The 21,900-nt window shown below is 46.1% G+C and overlaps 3 protein-coding genes across 4 annotated transcripts in view; all 3 read right to left on the reverse strand.

The window, feature by feature from the left end:
- macf1a (microtubule actin crosslinking factor 1a) overlaps positions 1-2,431 on the reverse strand; it is a 173,078-nt gene extending 170,647 nt beyond the window's left edge. Inside the window, exon 1 of the mRNA XM_068576059.1 lies at positions 2,134-2,431. The gene's annotated coding sequence lies outside the window, so the exon portion shown is untranslated. The remainder of the gene's footprint in view (positions 1-2,133) is intronic.
- Positions 2,432-4,765: 2,334 nt separating this feature from the next.
- On the reverse strand, positions 4,766-7,559 carry ndufs5 (NADH:ubiquinone oxidoreductase subunit S5). Its single transcript, XM_068575773.1, has 3 exons — positions 7,432-7,559; positions 6,387-6,607; positions 4,766-4,978 (listed from the first exon to the last, which is right to left on the reverse strand). The coding sequence occupies exons 2-3, from the start codon at positions 6,600-6,602 to the stop codon at positions 4,874-4,876; spliced, it is 321 nt and encodes a 106-aa protein (XP_068431874.1). The 5' UTR covers positions 6,603-6,607; positions 7,432-7,559; the 3' UTR covers positions 4,766-4,873.
- Positions 7,560-7,833: 274 nt separating this feature from the next.
- The window catches only part of rnf19b (ring finger protein 19B), a 28,900-nt gene continuing 14,833 nt past the window's right edge, over positions 7,834-21,900 (reverse strand). For both annotated transcript variants that reach the window (XM_068576058.1, XM_068576057.1), the window contains 8 exons: positions 16,762-16,961; positions 14,987-15,131; positions 14,697-14,859; positions 12,533-12,647; positions 12,239-12,379; positions 11,961-12,150; positions 11,076-11,210; positions 7,834-10,723 (listed from right to left, as the gene is read on the reverse strand). In XM_068576058.1, coding sequence (XP_068432159.1) covers positions 10,282-10,723; positions 11,076-11,210; positions 11,961-12,150; positions 12,239-12,379; positions 12,533-12,647; positions 14,697-14,859; positions 14,987-15,131; positions 16,762-16,961 — 1,531 coding nt within the window. In that variant the 3' untranslated portion in view covers positions 7,834-10,281. The remainder of the gene's footprint in view (positions 10,724-11,075; positions 11,211-11,960; positions 12,151-12,238; positions 12,380-12,532; positions 12,648-14,696; positions 14,860-14,986; positions 15,132-16,761; positions 16,962-21,900) is intronic.

Below are 21,900 nucleotides of genomic sequence, written 5' to 3' on the forward strand. Positions count from 1 at the left end.
TTGACGTTGACATCTGATCTTTCTGGAGACGTCCCTTCCCTTGCACTCAGATTAAAAGCACACTTGTGACATCACTGATTAAAGTCGATAGTGAGTCTGGATGAGGATGAATGACACAGCCCACAGTCATGATGAGTAACACACTGACTGATGGGATAAATGAATGGCTAGACTCAGCTCCCCTACGCACACACATATATACATCAATACACATGCATAGACAATCACACACACACACACATACACACGCAGACACACATACAGACAAACTGGACTGGCTTGCCAACAATACTGTAGCTTATACTCAGCATGACTGGACAGAGGGAGACTTAATTAAAGTGAGAGACGAGAAGACGAGAGAGAAATCTGAGAAAATAAAGAAAACAGTGAGATGAAGAGCAGCATGGACTCACTTGTTCTGACGTTTTACACTTAATATTTACAGCAACGTCACAGTTAGCGCCACAAAGACTTAAAGACATCTTAAACCCAGAGGAGACGAGAAATCTCCGCTTCTGTTTCTCTCTGTTGAAGACGTCAAGTTGAGCTTCAAGGTGAGACATCGACGCTGATAGATGAATCAGAGATAATAATGAATCCTTTATTAATCCCACAGAGGGGAAATTTGTCTTTGAATTTCCCATCATTAGTGATTAAGGATCAGTGACGCGCCCGGGGAGCAACAGGGGGGGGGTTCAGTGTCTTGCTCAAGGACACTTCAACACACAAACAGGAGACGAGGGATGATCAATAATGAAGACAACGCTCCGCTGTACTAATGCCTGTAACTGGACACTGAAAGGGCCTCATTTGAGCCAAATTGCTTGGATTAATAAAACATAACTCCTCTCAGACTTGTGATGAACTCCCTATACAAGCGGAGCCCTCACGCACTCGTTCATCCACCTGCATCAGAGGCTGGTGCTTTCCTCCAGTAGTAAGGGGGCGTGTCCACGTCCAGTGCAGAGGAAGAAATAGGTGGAGGAGACCAAGAGAATAATATCATTTCACCAGAATGAAACAGAGCCGAATGGGTCGTGTTGTTCCTTACAGGTCGGACTGGGCCCTGTGGTCCAACATAAGGCTGGCGGGAGATGCACGTTTGGCCATCTGCTCCAAAGCGGCAGGAGGGGAGGCTCTGCATCTTCATTTCTTTTTTGTTCTCTCTCTCTCTCTCTCTGTCTGCACCTTGCATAATATGGGATTTTTCTCCAGACAGACAGACAGACAGCCTGCAGTGGTGGAGTCCACTGGGATCCACGCAGCAGGTGGAGGGTGGAGGTGCTGATGGAGGAGCCAGGGGGCACAGATCAATAAAGGCCGCCTCATAAACGTAAATTTATGCACATTAAAGCTGCAGCTGGTGTCTCATGATCATCATATTTATGCCTCTCTCTCTCTCCCTCCCTTCCTCCCTCTCTCTCTTTCTCTCCCTTTGAACGTGAAGAGGGAAAGTGAGTTTGCATGAGTGGACATCAGACACGGAGCCCCGGCTGGTAGCTCGGGGCTCTTTGTCCGCGCCACGCCGCCCTACTACACAGCCTCGGACCCACGGACACAGCCTCGCGTATCCCTCCGCGGCTGGAGCCGAATCGCCGCCAGAGAGGACCTCTCTCTCTCTCTCTCTCTCTCTCTCTCTCTCTCTCTCTCTCTCTCTCTCTCTCTCTCTCTCTCTCTCTCTCTCTCTCTCTGTCTCTCTCTCTCTGGTGGTCCGCTGCTTATTTTGCAGACCCCGGCCCTCCGGCGCACGGAGCACGTCGTGTGCTCCCCAAAGTGTCCGGTTCCGGGGGTCGTGACACGTCGGGTCCTTCCCGTGTGCTCAACGTCAATCAAACTGATCGATCACCACGTAATGGATGAAGGTCCCAGTGAGGGGCGACACCTCCAGCCAGCCCTCCTCATCAACACGTCCCGTTATAACGCGCGGTCCAGACGCGCCACCGTGAATGTGCTCCTACACGATGAGGACGGTCCGCCTCGAGCTGATCGTTTTAGATTTCTAAGAAATGTTCATGTTTTCGTTTTCACGATATCTCCGCCGAGACTCGCCACCGCTCGTGGCCGCATCATAAACGGCTGGTGCCGGGGCTGGAGACGCTGTGAGCCGGGCTGCGAGGCTCCGTGGCCGCTTACCTTCAGCGGGCAGCGGCGGGTCCTCGGATCCGAGCACAGAGCGAGGGAGGCCGGGTCCGGTGGAGGGGAGGAGATGCTCCCTCTCCTCCTTGGGTCGCTGGATGGAAGGTTTGGAAATGTTGTATTCCGCTCCAACGATCGTTTTTTTTTTTTTTTTTTTAAATTAAAAAAAATATTCTCCTCCAGAACCGAGCCGACACTCTCAGCCGTGAGGGGGAGGCGGGAGGAGGAGGCGATGACGCGGGGGGAGAAGAGCGAGGCAGCGTAATCCTGAACGGTATAATGGCTGATTCCTCCTCTTTCCCCTCTGCCTCTCTCTCTCCTTCTCTCTCTCTCTCTCTCTCTCTCTCTCTCTCTCTCTCTCTCTCTCTCTTCTCTCTCTCCAACAACCCCCACCAGCCCTGCCCTCCCTCTCTCTCTCTCTCTCCCTCTCTCTCTCTCTCTCTCTCTCTCTCTCTCTCTCTCTCTCTCTCTCTCTCTCTCTCTCTCTCTCTCTTCAATAGGCAGTTTTCACACTAAAGCCATGCCCATTGACTGTGTTAAGTGTTGCGGAAATTGAAATTTCGGGTTGAACTCCTGCGTCATCTGTGAGACACACACACACACACACACACACACACACACACACACACACACACACACACACACACACACACACACACACACACACACTCTTAACTCGGTAAAGAAATGGCCCTTCTTCACATCGGCATATTTGCAGACTCATTCATATATTTCAGGATTACACTGACGCTTTTACATCACATGAGAAAGTATTAATCTGGGTCTTTAAAATCCCCCTACACACACACACACACACACACACACACACACACACACACACACAGTCCCCTCCCTCTCCAAACAGCTGGAGCAGGAGAGTTAGTAGTTCAAAATGAAGTAAAGAAAGCAGTTGGCTGATGGGGGCTTCAGGGTTGGGCTGACCTTTGGCGTGGAGGTCAGAGGAGTCCCAGACCACCAAAGGGTTCCCCTTCGTCATTGAGGTGGAAGATGCCCACTCCCCCGTCCACTCTTTAACAACTACACACGTACACATTGTGTTATTAAGCTGGAGGACTCTGCATCACAGCCCTCTTATCCTGCCTTCAAAGCTTCAATAACACATTAGGGAAAGAAAATGATATTCAAGATTCAAGATGTTTTGTATGTCATGTGCACAAACTGAAGTACAATAAAAGGTCCAAAATAAGACAATATAGGAACAATCAGTGTACAACGTGCACTATGCTCTGCTACTAATGTACAAGTATGCTGTTCAGCAGCCTGACGGCCTGCGGGTAAAGGAACGGTTTGTCAGTCTCGTGGTTCTGACTTCAGACTCCTGCAGCGTCTGCCTGATGGCAGGAGGAGGAGATGAGCTGGTTGTGTTGTATTTTTCTTGTCACACAGAACCTTTGTCTAATTAATAATTACAACTAAAATAAAACAATTTATTAGAATCTTAAGGAACTCATTTATACTTAAATGTTGTACAAAAAACCCAACACATTATGTTTTCAAATGAAGCAGAAGGTTGAAATGCTCCCCAGAGAGCTGCAGGGGCCCCCCTCCTGTCCGGTCCGGGCTCTTGGCTCCATCTTGTGGCTCCATCAAACTAATCCCATCAGTTAAACGAGTTAAACGCTGGGAATTGAATCGAGGTCGTCAGACAAGCACCCGCTCCCATCGGTCCCTCGTCACAGACGTCCCTCTGGAGCGATAAGTCACTCGGTCCATCGGGTGATTTACTAGAAGTGGGTCAGTGGGGTAAGAAAATGAACTGTAGTTTAACCTCCAGCTGAACACAGGATGAGAAGACCAGCAGCCGCAGGAGCGCATTCAATTACACCGGAGGCCCGATACCCGGCTGTGATGAGGCCGGTACGTAGAGCGTGTCATCACTCGCAGGACGGCTGCTTCCTGATTTATGGGCTTCTTTAAAAGATAGCAGGCCGACAAGCACTAGCAGCAGGAGCCTCGTTATGTAGCCTCGACTACACAACGCTGAAATGATGACATAATTACAAATCAGAAGTGTCAACCAACCGTTTATGAGCAGTTTTTTCACACCTCAAGTTGTCCACTGTTTATGCAAAAGTTCTACATTTTTAAAATGTTATTTGTAGAGATGGAAGTATTCAGATTACAGGATATTTACTTGAGCAAAAGCAGCAATAAAGTGCTTTATTACATTTACTGTATTGAAGAACTTTCTTAAGAAAAGGTATGTTAGTATGAACAAACTTAATTTTATTATCAAAAGTAAAAGTTCAAACAAAAATCCTCTGTAATATATGTATTAAATTATAATTACTGATGCATTCTGGGGGCTGCTGGACATGAAGCTAGTCCTAAATACTTTATACTGTTCAGAGATCTATATATCACGCATTATATTTAAAATGTATCATCTCTTCAATCTAAAAGTAACCACTGAGTATCTCTTTCAAATACATGTGAAGTAATGTAAAATATCTCCCTATAAGGAAGCATAAAATGGAAATACTCGTGTTAAGTACAGTAGTGGAGTAAATGTAGTAAAATGTTCAACGTGTTCTCATTCTCGGCCTCTTCACACGTCGCAGCACAGTGACGAGACAGAAAAGGAAGACGGGGAAGGAAACGACAGGAAGATATTCGACGATAACATTTATTTGCAAATGTGCACAGGCGGGAAGGAAACAGCGACTTCTGATTTACTATAAACAAGAGCAGAACTGTGGACGGTCGCGCGTCCCCTTCACGGTCCCTGTTCGGGCCCGCCTGAGTGGCATGGCGGCGGTTTGTAGGTCCCCTCCTTCACCATCTTGTCCCGCTGCTGACGGATGGCGTACAGCCTCTGGTTCTGCAGGGAGGAGGAGGAGGATAGGGGGATGGAGAGAATAGGAAGAGAAAGACGGTAAAGACGTTGTTGTGCCTCCCTCAGCCTCGTCGTGTCCCTGAAGCCACTGCAGGATTAAAGCTGGAGGCAGCAGCCGATTCAATGCTGTCATTAACGGCTGTCGCCAGGTGAAGTTGAGAGAAATTTGCGTCGGACTCTGGCTGACAGTCGCGTTGAATCAGCACTCCATCACCTCTGAAAGAATGAGACGTGGCTAACGGGCTAGTCGAGGCGTCCGGGTGGAGGCGAGGAACTTCCTGCTGCTGCAGCACACAAGAGAGCCGGCGGCGCATCTGTCCGTCTCTCTTCTGCTGACGCACACGGCCATCAACACTGACCCCCAGTTTACCTCGGACAGTGTTTAAAAGGATCAGACGCGAGTGCTGAACACACTTCCGTTATCTGAATTGATAACGGAAAAAGTGTTCAGAGAAATAGCACTCAGGTCATTTCATTCACCTTCATAAAGCTTTTATTTCTGCTTCATGCCATCAGCTGTAGAACATATAGATGTAGTCTCCGAGACGTCATCCAAATGTTCAGAGGAGTTGTTGAGGAAGCTCAAAGTGGGCAAAGAGGTGGATTGTGGCCCAGGTGATGCAGCAGAGGAGACCGCTAGCGAACTAGACGGCACCCACCTGTCACTCAAAGCTGCCATATACTCCATCATACCTAACTTTAAAGTTGTCTGTGAAGCCTTTTGAGGGTTGTATCGTTTCAGACTATGATCTCATTGAATATTGTTCCTGAATAAAAACAAATAAGGTCACAACTCTTCATCACATTCTCATTGCACGAGTACATTATCTGCCCCGTTCGACCACTGCCAGTTTATAGTTCTACAACACCAATACTTGTCACCGTATTTTGATACAATTATTGACTAAAAGGATTGAAATACACACATGCGGTGCATTACTCACAAGGCCATTATGTGGACTTTGTGTGCACATGAAGCCTCAAGGAATTAACCCTTTAGCAAACTAATTTGCTGGAAAGCTTCAATGATTCATCGCTAGTTTTTGGCACTTTGTCGGCTTCATTTCGCAGCACCGGAGGTTCTCTTCCTTTCCAATAATCGATCACACTTAACTCTGTGCAAGAATCAGGAAGTGTAATGTTGCTTAGGTCAACAGACATGTCAACTACCAAAAAAACCCGCTGGAAACCATTATGGAAGCCATTATTATTGAGTTTATGAGAAGCTTGCAAGTCATTATATTTAATGTACGGGAAGATTTATTTGCGGTTACTGTATCTGCGGACAAACTCCGTCGTGGATGGAAAAGGGGATTTGTTTTTACACTGATCAACAGGAAGAGTCACAGTTTTAGGTCAACAAGTGAGCTCCATGTAACGAACAGTCACTTACTGTCTTCTGCCTGTGCATGCACTCGTAGAAGTCCTCAAACTCCAGCTGGCATTCCTTCTTGGCGCGGGTCTGCCCGATGCCGTGGCCGCACTCGATCCACTCCTTCTCGAAGGCGTGGCAGCGAGCCGCCCTATTGTTGGGCTGCGTTCCGCTCTGCTGCAGCAGCCAGCCGTCCACGTTGATGCCCAGCCGCGACTGGATGTCTATGAAGGGCATGGCGGCTGAAGGGAGAGGAGACGGAGAGGAAAGAATGATGAGCGAAATAGACGTGGTGGAGAAGACGGGAGGACCCCACAGATCAGGGGAGGAAAACTGAGTCATTACTGCCAAGTATGTTAGTTGCACATGAGAAATTAAGATGTGATCGGTGCATAACAATAAACAGTGCAAGTATACAACATTTAAAAATTAACAATACAAAAGTAAAACTGGCAGAAGAGATGAGAGAGGGTGGAGACACCTGAGAAGAAGACTAGTTTTGACCTCAAATATGACTCCACATGAGCAGAAAGAGCCTCAGACACACACAGGATACAGTCAGACGTTATATTAGACGCCAGAGGAAATCCTTCTTTTACAGGTAGCTGTGTATGATACTATGTTTGAGTATAATACTGTTTACTAGAGGACTTACATAACAGATACACCCCGTTCTACTCTCTCGGCTAACCGAAGCTAGCCGAAGCTAGCCAGCTAGCACAGAGCTACACTAGCTAGATGTCTAACGTTCGCTGTAAAATACCCCGACGTGAAAGAGGTTTGTTTGACATTCAAATAAACTAACTAATAAATAAACTAATTAATTAATGAATTAACCCTAAACTGTTGCTATTAATTATGTTACGTGGTCGGGCGTGTTACCGTGCAATGTTATGCTAGTCCCCTTCAATGACAGCTTGTTAATGCTAACGTCAAGCGGCTCCGCTTTTACGACGTTTACAGACCGTTGCTACTTTCTAACAGTGAATAAACTCAACACGACGTCTAAGTGACTAACACACGGGTAAAAAAAACGACATTAGACATAAAATATCTGTATATTTACCGTGTTTTTCTAGGATTCACTTTAACCTTCCTCCGACTCGAAGCCTTCCGCTTTCCGGCGGATGAAAACACGGCCGTAAAACTATAATCTGTGTCGTGAAGAGACGCGGATGCGTTGTCAAGTTTTTTTCTTCACGGTGCATTACCGCCGCCTACTGGAATACTTCTAAAACTACAACTGAAGTATAAGGAGTACCCGGTGCAGAAGTATTTGATAAAGTTACTGCATTCAAACTCTTAAGGTAAAGAACAAAAGTGGGAGCATTAGATTACTTTTTCTTACCAATTTGTTTTTTGGTATAATTCCATATTACCTCTCTGGTTGCTTAAAAGTACTGCAATATGTTATGAATGATTTCTATCTATGCAGTTATTAAAACGTCGGACTGAAAAAAACAACAACTTTGATGCAACATCAGATTGTGTTTATTTATTTCCCCCAAAAGATCCACAGGTTGTCGTTCACAGTCCTGCGTGTACAACCCTGCACAGGGCGTCAACGGTGACAGAAAACACACAAACAATATAATAACACTTTAATATTGCTGTCTATATACTCTAAAACCTCTTTCAAATAAAGACGGGACCACGTGTGTTCTTAGTGGGACATTTCCATTAACACTCATTCGGACTCTTTCAGGAAGTTCGTCTTTCTGTCCGCGGTACATTCACAAATGTGTGTGTATATGTGTGCGTGTGTGTGCGTGTGTGGTTTCTTCCCACAGGCAGAAACAAGTGAGAAGTCCAGACCAAACAAAGCTCTGTTACACAAGCAGCTGAAGCCATAAAGCTACTCCGAGATGAGAAAGGGTTCCCGAGTTGACCCCCCTTGCAGATTAGAGAAACCTGGTGGGGAACCTGCTTACACTGAAGCACAGAGGTGGCACAAAGCGAAGAAAGCTAGTGGAGATGGTGCAGAAGAGTGTTCGGCTCCAAAGGATGAAGAACAAAAAAAAAAAGAAAAAAGATAGAAACAGTCGTTGCATCACTGATAAAAAACACTGTGGATGCTCCTCATGTTAAAGGGGCCAGTGTGTAGCATTTAGGTGCGTGTTTCCTTTAGTGTATAATCTGAAAATATGACTTGTGTTTTTGTTCTTATTCTATGGAGCAGGTCCTCTTCTCAGAGTCGGCCATGTTTCTACAGGAGCCCAGAACGGACAAACCAAACACTGGCTCTCCAGAGGGTCATACGTGTTTTCCGCGTGTTCACTGTAGTTCCCCTCTCTGCGCTTGTCGTGCGAAGGGGGAGAAGTTCCAGCCGATTGCAGTCTACAACTTCGCCTCTAGAGGCCGCCAGAGCCCCACATCGTACACACTGGCCCTTTAAAAAAAAAGTACAGACGGATGTTCTGGAGCCAAGTTCTTATCTAGTTTACATCCAAACATTAAAGGCTTTCTGGTAGGTGATTTATTTTGGTTGACCACAGACTTTCGTATGCAACTGAAGACACTCGTAGTAGAAGATGAACAGCAAAAAAAAGAAGATAAATATGATAAATTCCAGATAAAGTGCACAAGTGCTCATTCAAGAACCAAAGTGGGACAAATACATTCATCAGGAGTCCACACACACACACACACACGCACGCACACGCACACACACACAGTGGTCAGTGAGTGTCGATAAGGCAGCCGACTGTCAGACAGCAGTCCAGTCGGGAGAGAGACACGGAGACACACACACAAACACACACACAGACACACACACATACACAGATAGAGAGAGTTGTGACAGTGACCTGAGGGAGAGCGCTGGCGGTCCAGCTTTTCACAGCGATCACAAATTTCAGCCGAGAGAATTAAATTCGGTGAGTCAAAACAAGTATTTTAAAAATCGTTTCAGTATTTTTTTTTTAGCCCCAAAAAAAATCAGGGTTCATAAATGTGAGGAATTACTGGTTCTCTTTATAATATACTATATTATTACTGGTTCTCTTTGTAATATATCATTATTTCTGGAATCTTTTAAAAATGTATTATTATGTTCTCAGAGGTAAACATACACGGTCACGGACTTGAATAGAATAAAATGGCTTCTTTCACCGCAGCGTCTCGTGGCCTCGCCATTGTCAGAACTCAATCTTCTATTTCTGAAAATCAAAACTCCTTTTCTTCTTCCTCCTCCTGCTCCTCCTCCTCCTCCTCCTCTGTGCAAGGACAGTGACATTCAAGTGCAGCTTCATCCTCTAAAGTAAACTTTCAGCAGTGTAACAGAAGCTCACCGCCCCTTTGTGTTTTTTTCAACCTATCACACGAGGCGTTGGCTCATGCAGACACATGCGCGCAGCAAACAACACAACTTCCAGGCCATCTGAATATAAATAGAGGGGAAAAAGAAGAACACAAAGACTCAACAGTTGAGGACAAAGTCCACATTCATCCACGCATCGGTAGAAACGTCCCAAGCAAAAACATCTGCCTTCCCTCCGCTGTGCTCGGTGACTTTTTTCACCTTATTTCACAACTGCGATACTTCTTTATGGACTCTTCTTTTCTTCTTTCGCTTAAGTAGCCGGGGCATTTTGCACCGAGGAGTAAACATAAATCATCATCTTATAAATCTCAGAGGTAGAGCCCTGACAATTTACTCAGCGAGGAGATTGACAGGTAGAGAGATAAGACAGACAGACGGACAGACAGACAGACGGACAGACAGACAGACAGGCAGGAACAAACCCTGTCTGTGTTTAAGACGCTGTCTGTGAGTCACAAAAGCAGCATACGGGAAATGATGGAAAGAAGAAATAAAAAAAGCGACGCGAAGAAGTGAAGGAGAGCTCAGCTGAAACGGTCGGGAGTCTTTTTTTTTTTTCTTTTTTTTTGTGCGATCCTGGGAGCTGCTGCTCTCTCAGACGTAGAGGATGACGTTAGCGTCCGCCGGACAGTGAAGGCCGTCCGACGGGTTCAGGGCTCGGCAGGACGGCGCCCGCTGGCCGGCCGCCAGGCGGCAGCTCTTCGGGTGCGGCGAGTCGCAGTCGTCCGACGTCAGCTCGGCGATGTCGTCCGACTGAGTGTCCGACATCTCCAGGTCGCTGCGGATGCTCTCCGGCTGAGCCAGGGTGACGTCTCGCAGCCCCTCCCTGACGGACACGCCCGGCGACAGCCCCAGCGCCGACCCGGACAGGGCGCCGCCCCGCCGGGAGCTGCAGTCCTGGGGCTCCTCCACCCCCGAGGCCGCCGCCGCCATGGCGTCGGAGCACGGGGGCGGGCTGAGGTCCTCTTCGCTGGTCAGGCAGAGGTGACTGGGTTTGGTCTCGATGTCCACCTGGATCTCCAGGTTGGTGCACTCCCTGGAGCAGATCAGAAGCGTTTATTGACATGTGCGTTTCCACATACAAGGAATTTGTGCACAACATTTAACATTAAACATTTAACATACAGAGTGCAATAAATGCAGAGACAGGTTCAACGGGACGCTTCTAACAACAAAGACCTCTATTTTTTTTGCAAACATATTCAACTGTAGTTTTACTTTCAATTAGTTTTCCATAAAGCAGATTAAAGAGAATTCTTTGCATGGAAAACTCTTGAGATTCAAGTTTTTTGAGCCATCAATACATTGAAATAGGATAAAGCTTTGAATGCTCTTCCTGCCCTTGCACGCAGCTATAAACACCACACAGAAGAAGAAGATTGCGTCACCTGTCGGGTAGCGTGTAGGACGAGATGATGGATCCGGCCATTCCCCGGGTGCTGGCGCAGTCGCTCCCTGCTCCCAGGCTGCCCGTCTCCCTCTGGGCGGACTCTTTAGCCAGCTCCCCCGCCTGCACCTCCAGCCTGCAGGACAGGAGCAACCGTACGGATCAATGACTACGAAGCACCGGATATCTTGATCATGTTATAATGTGCATACAATTTAATAGTTACATCTAATTAAACTTCACATTTAGATAAAGTCATGATCTGTGTTCACTCCATAGCGTCACTAAAAGTACGTTTGCAGGGTCGACTTTAAATCGAGCTTGTTGATAATAAAAAAAACGGCCGATAATGAACTTTTAATCTCAATTTTTAAGCCGTCAGAGATGAGGAAGAAACTTAAAAAAGCTCACCAACAGCTACTAAATGGACATTGTGGTGTGACTTTCTGGTCAACAACCCACACATGAATAGAATTAAAGGAAGGATGTCAGCAGGGTGATAAAATGAAGAGCGCCTCATGAAAAACTCACTTCTTTAGTGCATGTGCACAAACATTTGGGTATCTTAGAGCGTTAATAAAGCAACAACCCGTTAAATAAGACTCTCCTGTCATATGCAGGCTTCATTAGAATATCTGAGGCCATTTTCTTCTAGCTAGTCAATTAAGGAAAAAAAACTGGGCATTTCATACATGGTGAAGTCAGGTAGAATGAGGTATTTCTTCAACATTAAAGCATGTAAACATGTAGTCGAAACCCAAAAGTATGAACATGAAAATCAGCATGTTGGAGAGAGCAACATAGCATATTCTTAGTTTATATCTCAGTAATCCACATTAAACTACTCCTGCCCGTCTGAGTTACTTCTTCATCTCCTCTTCCTCACCTGCTGTACTTGCTGCTGCGAGCTCCCAAGGCGCCGCCCGCCAGCGTGTTGAAGTGGGGCGTGTCCCCCAGGGTGCCGGGGGCCACGGAGAGGCCCTCGCTGTGGGAGGTGGTGCTCAGACCGCTGACCACCCCGTCCAGGCTGCTCTCGCCAAAGCTGGGCGACTTGAGGGCGCGCCACGCATCGGCCACTGCAGGATCACACGGAGGATATCGTTTACAGGAACACCTGGCGAGTGGGCTCCTGCCCCTCCCCCGGGAAGCGTTTGGCGACCTCACCTGTGATGGGACCGTCGTCCTCGTCGAAGTCGATGCGTACGCCTCGTCCCTTCCCTCTGCTGACGCCACAGCCTCCTCCCCGACACAGAGAGATGGGCACCACGCCGTACACGTAGGCCAACATGATGGGCACGCCGATTCCTGAGCGGGAGGGGGGGGGGGGAGGGGGGGGGGAAAGAAGCACACATGTTGAAGCACACATGTTGGATTTCATCCGCGAAAACGTCTCGCGTGACATCCGGTTTCAGCTGCCGGTTGTGTAGAAGTAAAAAAATGGGTCCTTGTGAGACTTACCGACGCTGACGGCCGCGATGACGGGGGCGGTGATGATGGACAGGGCCACGCCTCCTGTGATGGCCAGGTTCCTTCTGTGACGGGACGTCTTCTTCAGCTCGTAGTGGGCGTGGATCTGCAGCGGGGAGAAGGGAGAAGGTTAAAGGTCTTTACTGTAGCACTCGTGGTAACTGATAAACGTTCAGTCATGCTGAGGAAATGTAAAGGGTTATTCTGAATTATTAACTGCAGTTTAAAGCATTTAAAGTATTCAATGATTATAATAAATACCCATGAAACTGATGTCTTTTGGTTCATGTTGGACAAATAACTCTTTATTCGTCCAAAATGTGTGTTTTTTTTTGTTAGAATCTTTACCAATTTCTTTCAAAATTATCGTCAGACTTGAAGCATACCATATGAAAATAAAAGATGAATTATTTTCTAAATATGTTTCAATGAGCAGAGTATGGAAGACACATATATGTGTGGGTCCTCTGCCCTTTCACCCGCCACCTTTGTGTCCAAATAAACTCCTCCACAAAAGATGTGTAGAATATTCCTTTAAAAATCAATCAATACAACCACCATCCTGAGGTTGTTTCAACCATCACATTCCCAGAAACAGCTTCAAGGACACAACCTCCTCTTTCTTTTAAACTTCTTTAAACGCTGCTTTTGAAACAACTAAATCTGTGTTTCAACTTCTCAGACCCAGCCAGACAACCAGAGCTCCTCTTCACACTGTGAGATCCTCCAAGACTTCAATAGAAATGTGCAGTTCCACTTTTCTCCACAAGAGAGAGATACAGTGTGCTTAATGTGCAGAAGTATAAATGCCCAGAGTTTCATAAAATTGGGTTTCACCTAAAAAGTTGAGCCTCTTGTGGTTCCAGTGATGATGATGTCATCATCCTCATGGCTGCCGTTTCATCGTGTCCTCTGTGATAATCACAGCCTTGTGAAACTAGAGAACTGCTGCATTCAGAGGACAACTAGAGGATGCACAACCTGCCCGGGGATATCGACATTAACTGGGCGACTGTGACCCCCGGCTCTGCCAGCCCGTGTCGATGTGTCCTTGCGCATTAACATTTAACCCCAAATGGAATCAACTCAAAAAGTGACTTAAACAACTTGAGACACATCTCATACTAATCTAAAGTGGGTCTATGGAAAAGAGGAGTGGATTATAAGAGGGTAGGACCTTAAATTTAGACGAGTTGAGATGTTTTATGGACCCTTCCTTGACCAAAAGTCTGTTCTTTCCACTATCAGCTGTGTTGTTTTTAGGTCAGCGTGGTTGTTGCTGTGAATAGAAACCGTTTTGTGGCGCTCAAGGTGCTTTTTAACACGGTGTTTAAAAACCAGGGCAGCGCAAGGTTTTTGTTCCGCAATGTTGTAAATTCCAGATAATCACCAGAGCCGGGTTGTGAAAGAATAACTGTGGCAGGGCAGTAAACTATTTGAGTGTTGCCACAAGGCAGAGTTTTTTCCACTTCTGGTTCCTGTAGCTGGAGATAAACCTGAAGTGAACCGACTGTCAAGATATATAAAAGAAACAAACAGTGTTTCTAAGCGTGAAAGGCGTCGCAGCTGGCTGCAAACGGAGGGAATGACGGCTGTTACCGTCAGCGTGCACTTCTAGTGTTTCATTTTATGAAGATAATAAAAGAGCAGATTATGAACACAAATAGTTTCATAATGAGTTCCTCTTAAAACGCCCCCCCATTGTCTGAAATTTGTATTTCCTTTTCGGTTTATTTGCTGGATTTAGTCTAGAGGTGCGTCTTGAAAAGACTTTTAGAAAATGTTCCCTGTCAAGATGATACTTTGCAGTAAAATATAATAAAAGAATAATCCAAAACAATCAACTCACTTCAACCTTTAATTAAGTAAGATATACGAAAGGAAGTTACTTGTATGCCAGGTTGTAGTTTTTGTACCGTTTAGCTTTAAGCTGTGTCATTTAAAAAAATAAATGGTCAACAGAAAATACCATAAATCAGAGGAAAAAGTCACAAGTACACAGGATGAAAAACAAACAAGAACTAGGAAAAGGAAACAGCAGCAAGCGCTGATTCCTTTAATGTTATATTAGTAAAAGCAAATACACTTTTTTCTCTTCCATTAAATTGAAGATCAAAGCACTGCGGCCTTAACTTAGACAGCTGAACCGTCTCACCTTGCGGCCGACGTAAACGGGGATGCCGATGACCATGGCGGGGACGGCGATGCCCGCGATGAGGGTGATGCCGACCGGGGCGCCGATCAGGGTGCCCAGCTGCCACAAGATCTTCTTCTTCCTGCTCCAGGGCTTCTTTCCCCAGAACGTGCAGCCGGATGGACTGACGGAGGGACGAAAGAGGAGAGAGGGAGAGGAAGGGGAGACGAGCAGGAGAGACATCAGTGAAATCTGAAGAAATGAAAGATGGAGCCGAAACAAACCGTGCAAATAAAAGAGTATTGCAGTACCTGAGGTAGTGCAGGTCGGAGATCTCCTTCATGCAGAGCCAGCAGAACTCGCAGCCGCAGACGGCGCAGGTCATGTGATTGCAGCTCCCGTCGTTCATCTTGATGATGTAGGCACCGCAGCGAGGGCAGGGCTTGATGTCATCAGCTGGGGACAGAAGCACAGTTTACATCTAGGAGACATTTTGCTGGCTCGTTAGAGGTGAGCGTCGACATTTTGGGAAACATAGTTCATCGCTTTCTTGCCGAGAGTGAGGTGAGAAGATCAATACCATCCTCGTATCTGTATGCTAGGCTAGCTGTCCCCCCTATATCATTTATGCTAAGCTAAGCTAACAGTCTGTCGCTTCATATTCATCGGATAAATACGAGAGTGATATCGATCTTCTCGTCTAACTCTCAGCAAGAAGATAAATAAGGATCATTTCTTAGGTAAGTCTCAAATAATATTCAACTCGACGGGTCTCATCTAATTAGTTTGCATCTTACTATTGGCAACAAAATCCAGCATCATTAGAGTAATGGATCTGAGAAATGCATCGGTTTGTCCTTTAGCGTATTTTAAAAAGGAAAGGAAGCAAAGAAGCCAAGAAAAAGTCAATTTACTGTGAGTTTGATGCTTGGAACGCTGTCTGCTCTTAAAAGGGCCTTTTAGCATTTTAACATGGAGAGACTGGCAGATCGGCCCGAAATGGCCACTGAATGTGTGTGTGTCTGTGTGTGTGGTTGCTGTTGTTTGTGCATTCTGCTGACACACTCTCTTTGCCTCCCTTTCTTCTGCTCCTATTTTCCTCCTTTTATCTCTTTGCCTCCCATTTCTTCTTCTCTCTCCCTCCTGTCTCTTTATAGCTGTCTACATCTCGTTGACTAGCAGGTATGAACAGGAAGACAGACAGACAGAGAGACAGACAGACAGAGAGACAGACAGAGAGACAGATAGAGAGACAGACAGACAGACCGGGAGCGGCCTGAATTGTCTTATGAGTCAGTTTTGCTCCTCTGGATTGTCGTCATTTCTTCTGAACACTTGGCAGAGCGAGGCAGACTGGAAGTGGTGAATTAAGGGGAAGACAGAGACAGCTCGGGGGCAGAGGTTTAATTGATAGATTTTTAATCAAATTGGAATTAAAGACACACACACACGCCCACACACGTGAGGATGTTCGCACGCACAGGCGCGGATGTTTGTATCCATCATCACCACAACAAGTGGATTAAAGAGCTCCCCTCAACACTTTGGCAAGAATATGTCTGTTTATGTAAAAGTACAGGCTGTTTTCCTGAATATCTACAATAGTCTCGTCCATTAACTGTATTTAGTCAAACACTTATAGAGACCAACAGATTCAAAATGTCCTCCCACGTCACTGATCATGTTCTTAACCTCAACAGAGAAGTTTCCCCAGTGAGTTTTTCAGATGCATATCTTCAAACAATTATCCGGCTGAACTGCGGAGGTGGACTATGAGGACTAAACTGAACACGGTTTGCACCCTGAAAATCTTGTAAATGCTGACGGGAAGCAGGGCGCTGCATCAGGAAGCTATCAGGAGACGCTGTGGTGGGAACGCTGGGGCGCCAGACGCCAGACGCCGAGTTTGACTCAGCAGTCTGACGGGCCGACGCTTGATGAAGACTGACAGACTGAGAGGCAGAGAGTTCTCAGAGGTGTGAAGAATATTTTTGGAAATTATGGGGAGGGGAAGGGGGGAGATCCTGTCTGTTTATGTCGGACAGAAGCACAGCGTGTGTGTGTGTTTGTGTGTGTGAGGACTCACCAGGTCCCTGCTCCTGTGTGTAGCTGGGCGAGTGGTTGCTGTGCGTGTGCAGGGACTGCGCCCTCTGTTGGCGGGCCGAGTCGCAGGTCTGGTTGGGATGCCAGGCCTGCTTGCAGTGGTAGCAGAACTCGGCCCCGCATCCCTCCCTGCGACACACCAACCGGGGACAGCTGGCACAGCCCGAGGCGATGATAGCAAATCTGAGAGGAGAAGAGAGAGGGAGAGAGAGAGAGAGAGAGAGGAGGGGCGGGGGGGGGGTTTAATCGTGTGGAAACTGAAGTCAGATCATGAAGATGTTTTGATGAGGCCCTAATGGAAAATCCTACAGTGTCACTAAAAGCGTCGATAAAGAGAATCCTAATGACTCTTAAAAGTCTGTGACATATCAAAAGGGTTGTTAGTGCCGATGATCCCACTGTGAATCAACTGAAGTCATCTGCTCTGTGTTTTGGAGTCTGAACATCTGCCAGACATCCACGTCTAAAACTCCGGCTCACTGGCACAGAACGAAGCCGCTGTGTTCACCAAAGTCAGTAGGAATCATTCTTACTGAATATTATGGCGCGTCATCCAATATTTTTGGAGATAGTTCCACTTCATGCCAATGATACCGTATGCTATGTGTTCCTCTGTGACTTGGTATCAACGTAAATCATTCAATTCTTATCTTTTTAAACTCTGCATGACAGTATCACAATCAGATGTCTTTACTTCTTTCTTTGACTTGAGCTTTTCATGCTTTTCTTATCTTAAGCCGTGGTTCTGGCTCTGGTTGGGCTCAGACAGAAACTATGAGGGTTCATGTCGGGTCCGACCGCGACTAATTCAAACAATAAGACACTGCGTCTTGGCAAAGTGCTACACAACTGAAATGCGACTTCAGAAATGTCAAGTCGACCAAAAGCTTCAAAGAGATGAAGGTCTCCAACGCGGCCACTAATGGGAACATCACAGAGCCTGGAAGCTCCCTGCAGGCTTGAGAGGAGAGAGGGAAGACTTGATCAATGGAGTAATCACTTAGTAACAACAGGGAGAGCGGAGGGGAACGAGACGGGATGAGGTCAATCCATGTGGATGTCATTAGGTTCAATACTGGGAGAGGAGACGCAGCGGAGCAGTAAATCCAGCAGTGACGGACTTATTGAAGGTTGTGTTCAGAGAGGAGACGTGAAAAAAGGTCCAACCAGCAGGTCATCGGTGCTCGGTTTGCCATCAATGGACCGCGTTATGGAGGGCAGAACAAAACGTGACAATCTAGATATACATATATATGTTATGGATTCCTCTTTTTTTTCTTTCAAAAAAGAGCTATAAATCATGAGAAAAAAAGCTTTGCGACATTACAAAATCCCCTGAACAAACCACTTGTTCCTCTGCCCGTTGTCAAACTTTCCACCAAACTTCACTGATATGGCTTATGTTCTCTTTGTTCACTTTATTTAAACTATATTCTGCGACAATTAAACAGACATACCCACAACTAATCTAGCTTTCATTGTGGAGGCAAAACCCTATAAACGATACCAGAAGAAAACCATTATTTTGTTGTGTACTGAAGTGATGTCAGCACACATCGGAGCAAATAGTGGGGAATAAAGCACAAAAAGGGTGGAGTTATATAACAGTAAGGACATAAAAAGGCAATTGTAGAGAGGGAGAGGGACTGAGTTATAGGCGATCAATCACTGAAGAAATCACAAAAGAGGCCAGTCAGCCAATATTGTCACCAAGCTAAGTGGGAGAAAACATGCTGGAGGAGTGATAACAAAAGCTACACATTTGTTGCCTTTTTCTACCCGGATGAAACAAAGACGGTGCCAGTTTTCTGCACGTTAGTCAGCTGTTCCGGTGTTTTTTCCTTTTCTAAATGGAAAAAGAAAAGGGAAGAGGCGGGTGGAAGAAGTGATAATGCCACAAACTTATAATCGTTTTGGCACACCCCCAACATGTCGCTCATTATCGGCTCTTCAGACGACGTGACAGGAAATGAACTGACGCAAATCGGAGGAGACAAGAAGTTTGCTTTCCCAGGACGAAAACGAGAGGTGACACTTGAGGGTTACACGTGCACACGTCTGCCTCAAAGAATCTGCAAAGAGTGGCTCCTGTGGCGATGAAACAAACTGAGCACCCTGGTTTCCGCAGGCTTCAAAGGCCTTAAATGACTGAACAGACCTTTGATTCCACGAAGGGAAACAAAAAGCACAGAGATACCCGCTTTTTTTTCTTTCTTCCTGCGACATCAGCGCTACGGCTCTAGTTCGCCTGAAGAGAAGCAGAACAGCAGCGTGTCAGACGAGTACTGAACCAGCTCCTCACGAGCTCATTCCTTTACATTCTCTCTCTCCGGGTTGAAAAGTGATCCAGGCTGAAAGTCAGGTTTTTAACAACCAGCACGCCTCATTTATAGATGTTGTCTCAAAACAAAACTCCTCATCTCTTTTATGATTATGACATCAGATGATTTGTTTCAGGGATGCCTTTTTCAAACAGAGAGAGACCAAAGTCTCACACGTCAATGGATTTAAAGTAATAGTTGTTGTAAATAAAAAGTGTAAAATAAGATAGAGAAATGTGTAGCTTGGTGTCGAGCATCTCATCTTTTGTGAGCGATGCTCAGAATTCAAATAACTTTACCTAGAAGCTAAAACAGTGTTGCTTTATGATACCGTAAAAACGTTGATATATTTTAGAATAAAAGTAAAACCTTCATTAGCATTGTGACTCAGCAGTAGCTAAAAAATGCTGTGATACACTTGTTGTGCAATTCTACATGTGTGTACATGTATTGGTCCCTAAAAAAGAAACCAAAACCAAAGTCCAATGTTCTGTATTTACAGTGAGATATGACCATTCATCCCGAGGTGGTCATGAATGTCTGCACCACGGCAATCTGTCCAATAGCGGACAGACGGACGGATCCACACAGCGAGCGTGGCTTATGAAAAAGTCAGAAAAAGTCAAAAGAAAGCGATAGAGTATATAGGCGAGCTCCTCATCTGGCTAACTCTGGTACAAAGAACATGTTGCTACGGCAGCTTTTCCCTGGAAGAGCATCATCGTGTCACAGCTGCCTCGCGATTGGTGGATTGTGATCCTGCGGCGAGAGAAATCCAGGCTGACATTTCCAGGACGGGGATGAAGACAAACGAAGAGACAGAGAGAGAACGAAAGAGGAGATAAGAGATGGACAAAAACAAGAGAGGGGCACGTGAGATCGCGAGCCGAGATGTGGATTGTGGGACACGGCGAGACGGATCCAGCAGCAGTTTCACGAGGGGGGCTGGCGTGCTGAGAGGAAACCGTGCAAAAGGAAGTCCTGTCAGTGTTCAGCTCCAGCGAGAGCCACCTGGGAATCCCGCTGAGCTCGTAAAAAGGCAACAGCGAAAGCACACGACGAAGCTGCACGCTAACAGCGGGCTGCGTTTACCAGAAACACGCATGAGCCTAACTCACGCAGGAACACGGGAAAACACACGACGCGTGCGTTAGCGACACCAAAGAGGCACGAGAACCCAGAGCAAAGTCACGCGTGCGTGCGTACGTGCACGCCGAGGCCAGGGCACGAAAACATATTGATCCGTCTAATTAAGTCCCGACTCCTGTTACCCTTGGCAACGCTCCCTCTCCATGCCCGCACCGATAGTCACCATGGCAACTGACAGCCGGCGAGAAGGAGACAGCGTTCTTTGTTCTCGAGCACGCCGGCCCGAGACCTCGCGGGCCGGATGAGGCCAGCGGGTCACACGCGTCGTTGTGGTTCAGAAGTCAGAGAGATTTTAACAGTTTTTTGGTGTTTTTTTTTTTTAAAAAATTGCAATGAGAAAACACTGATATTAAGAAGACAAGCGGGTCCAGGTGTGTGTTTGCTTTGGTTGTGTAGACCCAGACGAGGCTTCTTCATTGTTAGTCACTGTCACATTGCTTTAAGGAACGAATGTTTCAATTAACTTGAGCATGAACTGAAAACACTGGGAAAGGGTTAACGTTGTAGGATGAAAACACAGACAACTAAAGCATCTGCTTTATGGTCTGTTTGACTCTAAATTACCATCATTTCCTAAATGAACATCATGCTGCATTGAAGAAGACTTGAAACTAGAGACATAAACTTGTTTACTGAGGGAATAAATCAAGATGGACTTCTTTACAATCTGACAACCAGAGGAGTCGCACCCTGCTGGCCGTTAAAACACAATCTGAAATTCAAACAAACAGCAAAAACTGTGGCAAACATTTAGTTAGTCACACATCGAGCAGACAGAAAGACATACAGCCAATACACAACAACACGCACACGCAGACACACACAATAGGCCCATTCTGAGCTGTAGAGACTCCATTTACAGTTATATACGGAATATATTCACACCTATTTCCCTGTTTCTGTGGACGCAACTTCTCCAGTAACCGACAGTTTGAAGCTGTAGCTGGCAGGTGTGTGTATGTATATGTGTGTGTGCGTGTGCGTGTGTGTGTGTGTGTGTGTGTGGAGCTGTTTGTCTCCAGACGGGGCTGTTTGTGGTGAATAATAATTTAGCATTAGTCACCTTGTCTGATTTAGTGAGCTATTGAGTCACTGCTGGCATCAGACAGGAGGTAAATATGTGGGTCAACGCAGCAGTCCACCTCTCTTCTAATGACACAGCTCATGCAAACATACACTTTGGTTTTTGTTGACTACCACATATTGACTAACGTCCAACCCCCGTCTGCTTATCTTTACCAACATGACTTTCATAAACCCAACGCTGAAATTGGGACAGTAAAAAGACCAAAGCGAATTTACCTGAAAATGGCCTTCACAGAATAATACTAATAATATTATAATAAGTGTTTCTTCTATTCCCTCCCCTTGAGGACAGACATAGACACACAGCATACAGACTTATTAGAAAACTCTTTGCCCTTTTTCTTGTCGGGGCTGTGGTGTCATGGAGACACCGAAACAAACAGAAACGCTCAGACAGATACGCCACACAGACGTTTTGACCTTCCCCTGCCAGAATACCAGTATCACTGTATAAGACCACAACAGAAAAACACCACTGAATATCTGTACTCCTCCATCCCACACACACATAGTGAATCACTCTTGCTTTCTATGATGAAAAACACGCCTCCAATTTGTTCCAGAAG

The sequence above is a fragment of the Clinocottus analis genome, unplaced genomic scaffold (genome assembly GCF_023055335.1).
Source record: "Clinocottus analis isolate CAN_PGR_092001 unplaced genomic scaffold, fCliAna1.0.p SCAF_14, whole genome shotgun sequence".
Classification (NCBI taxonomy): domain Eukaryota; kingdom Metazoa; phylum Chordata; class Actinopteri; order Perciformes; family Cottidae; genus Clinocottus; species Clinocottus analis.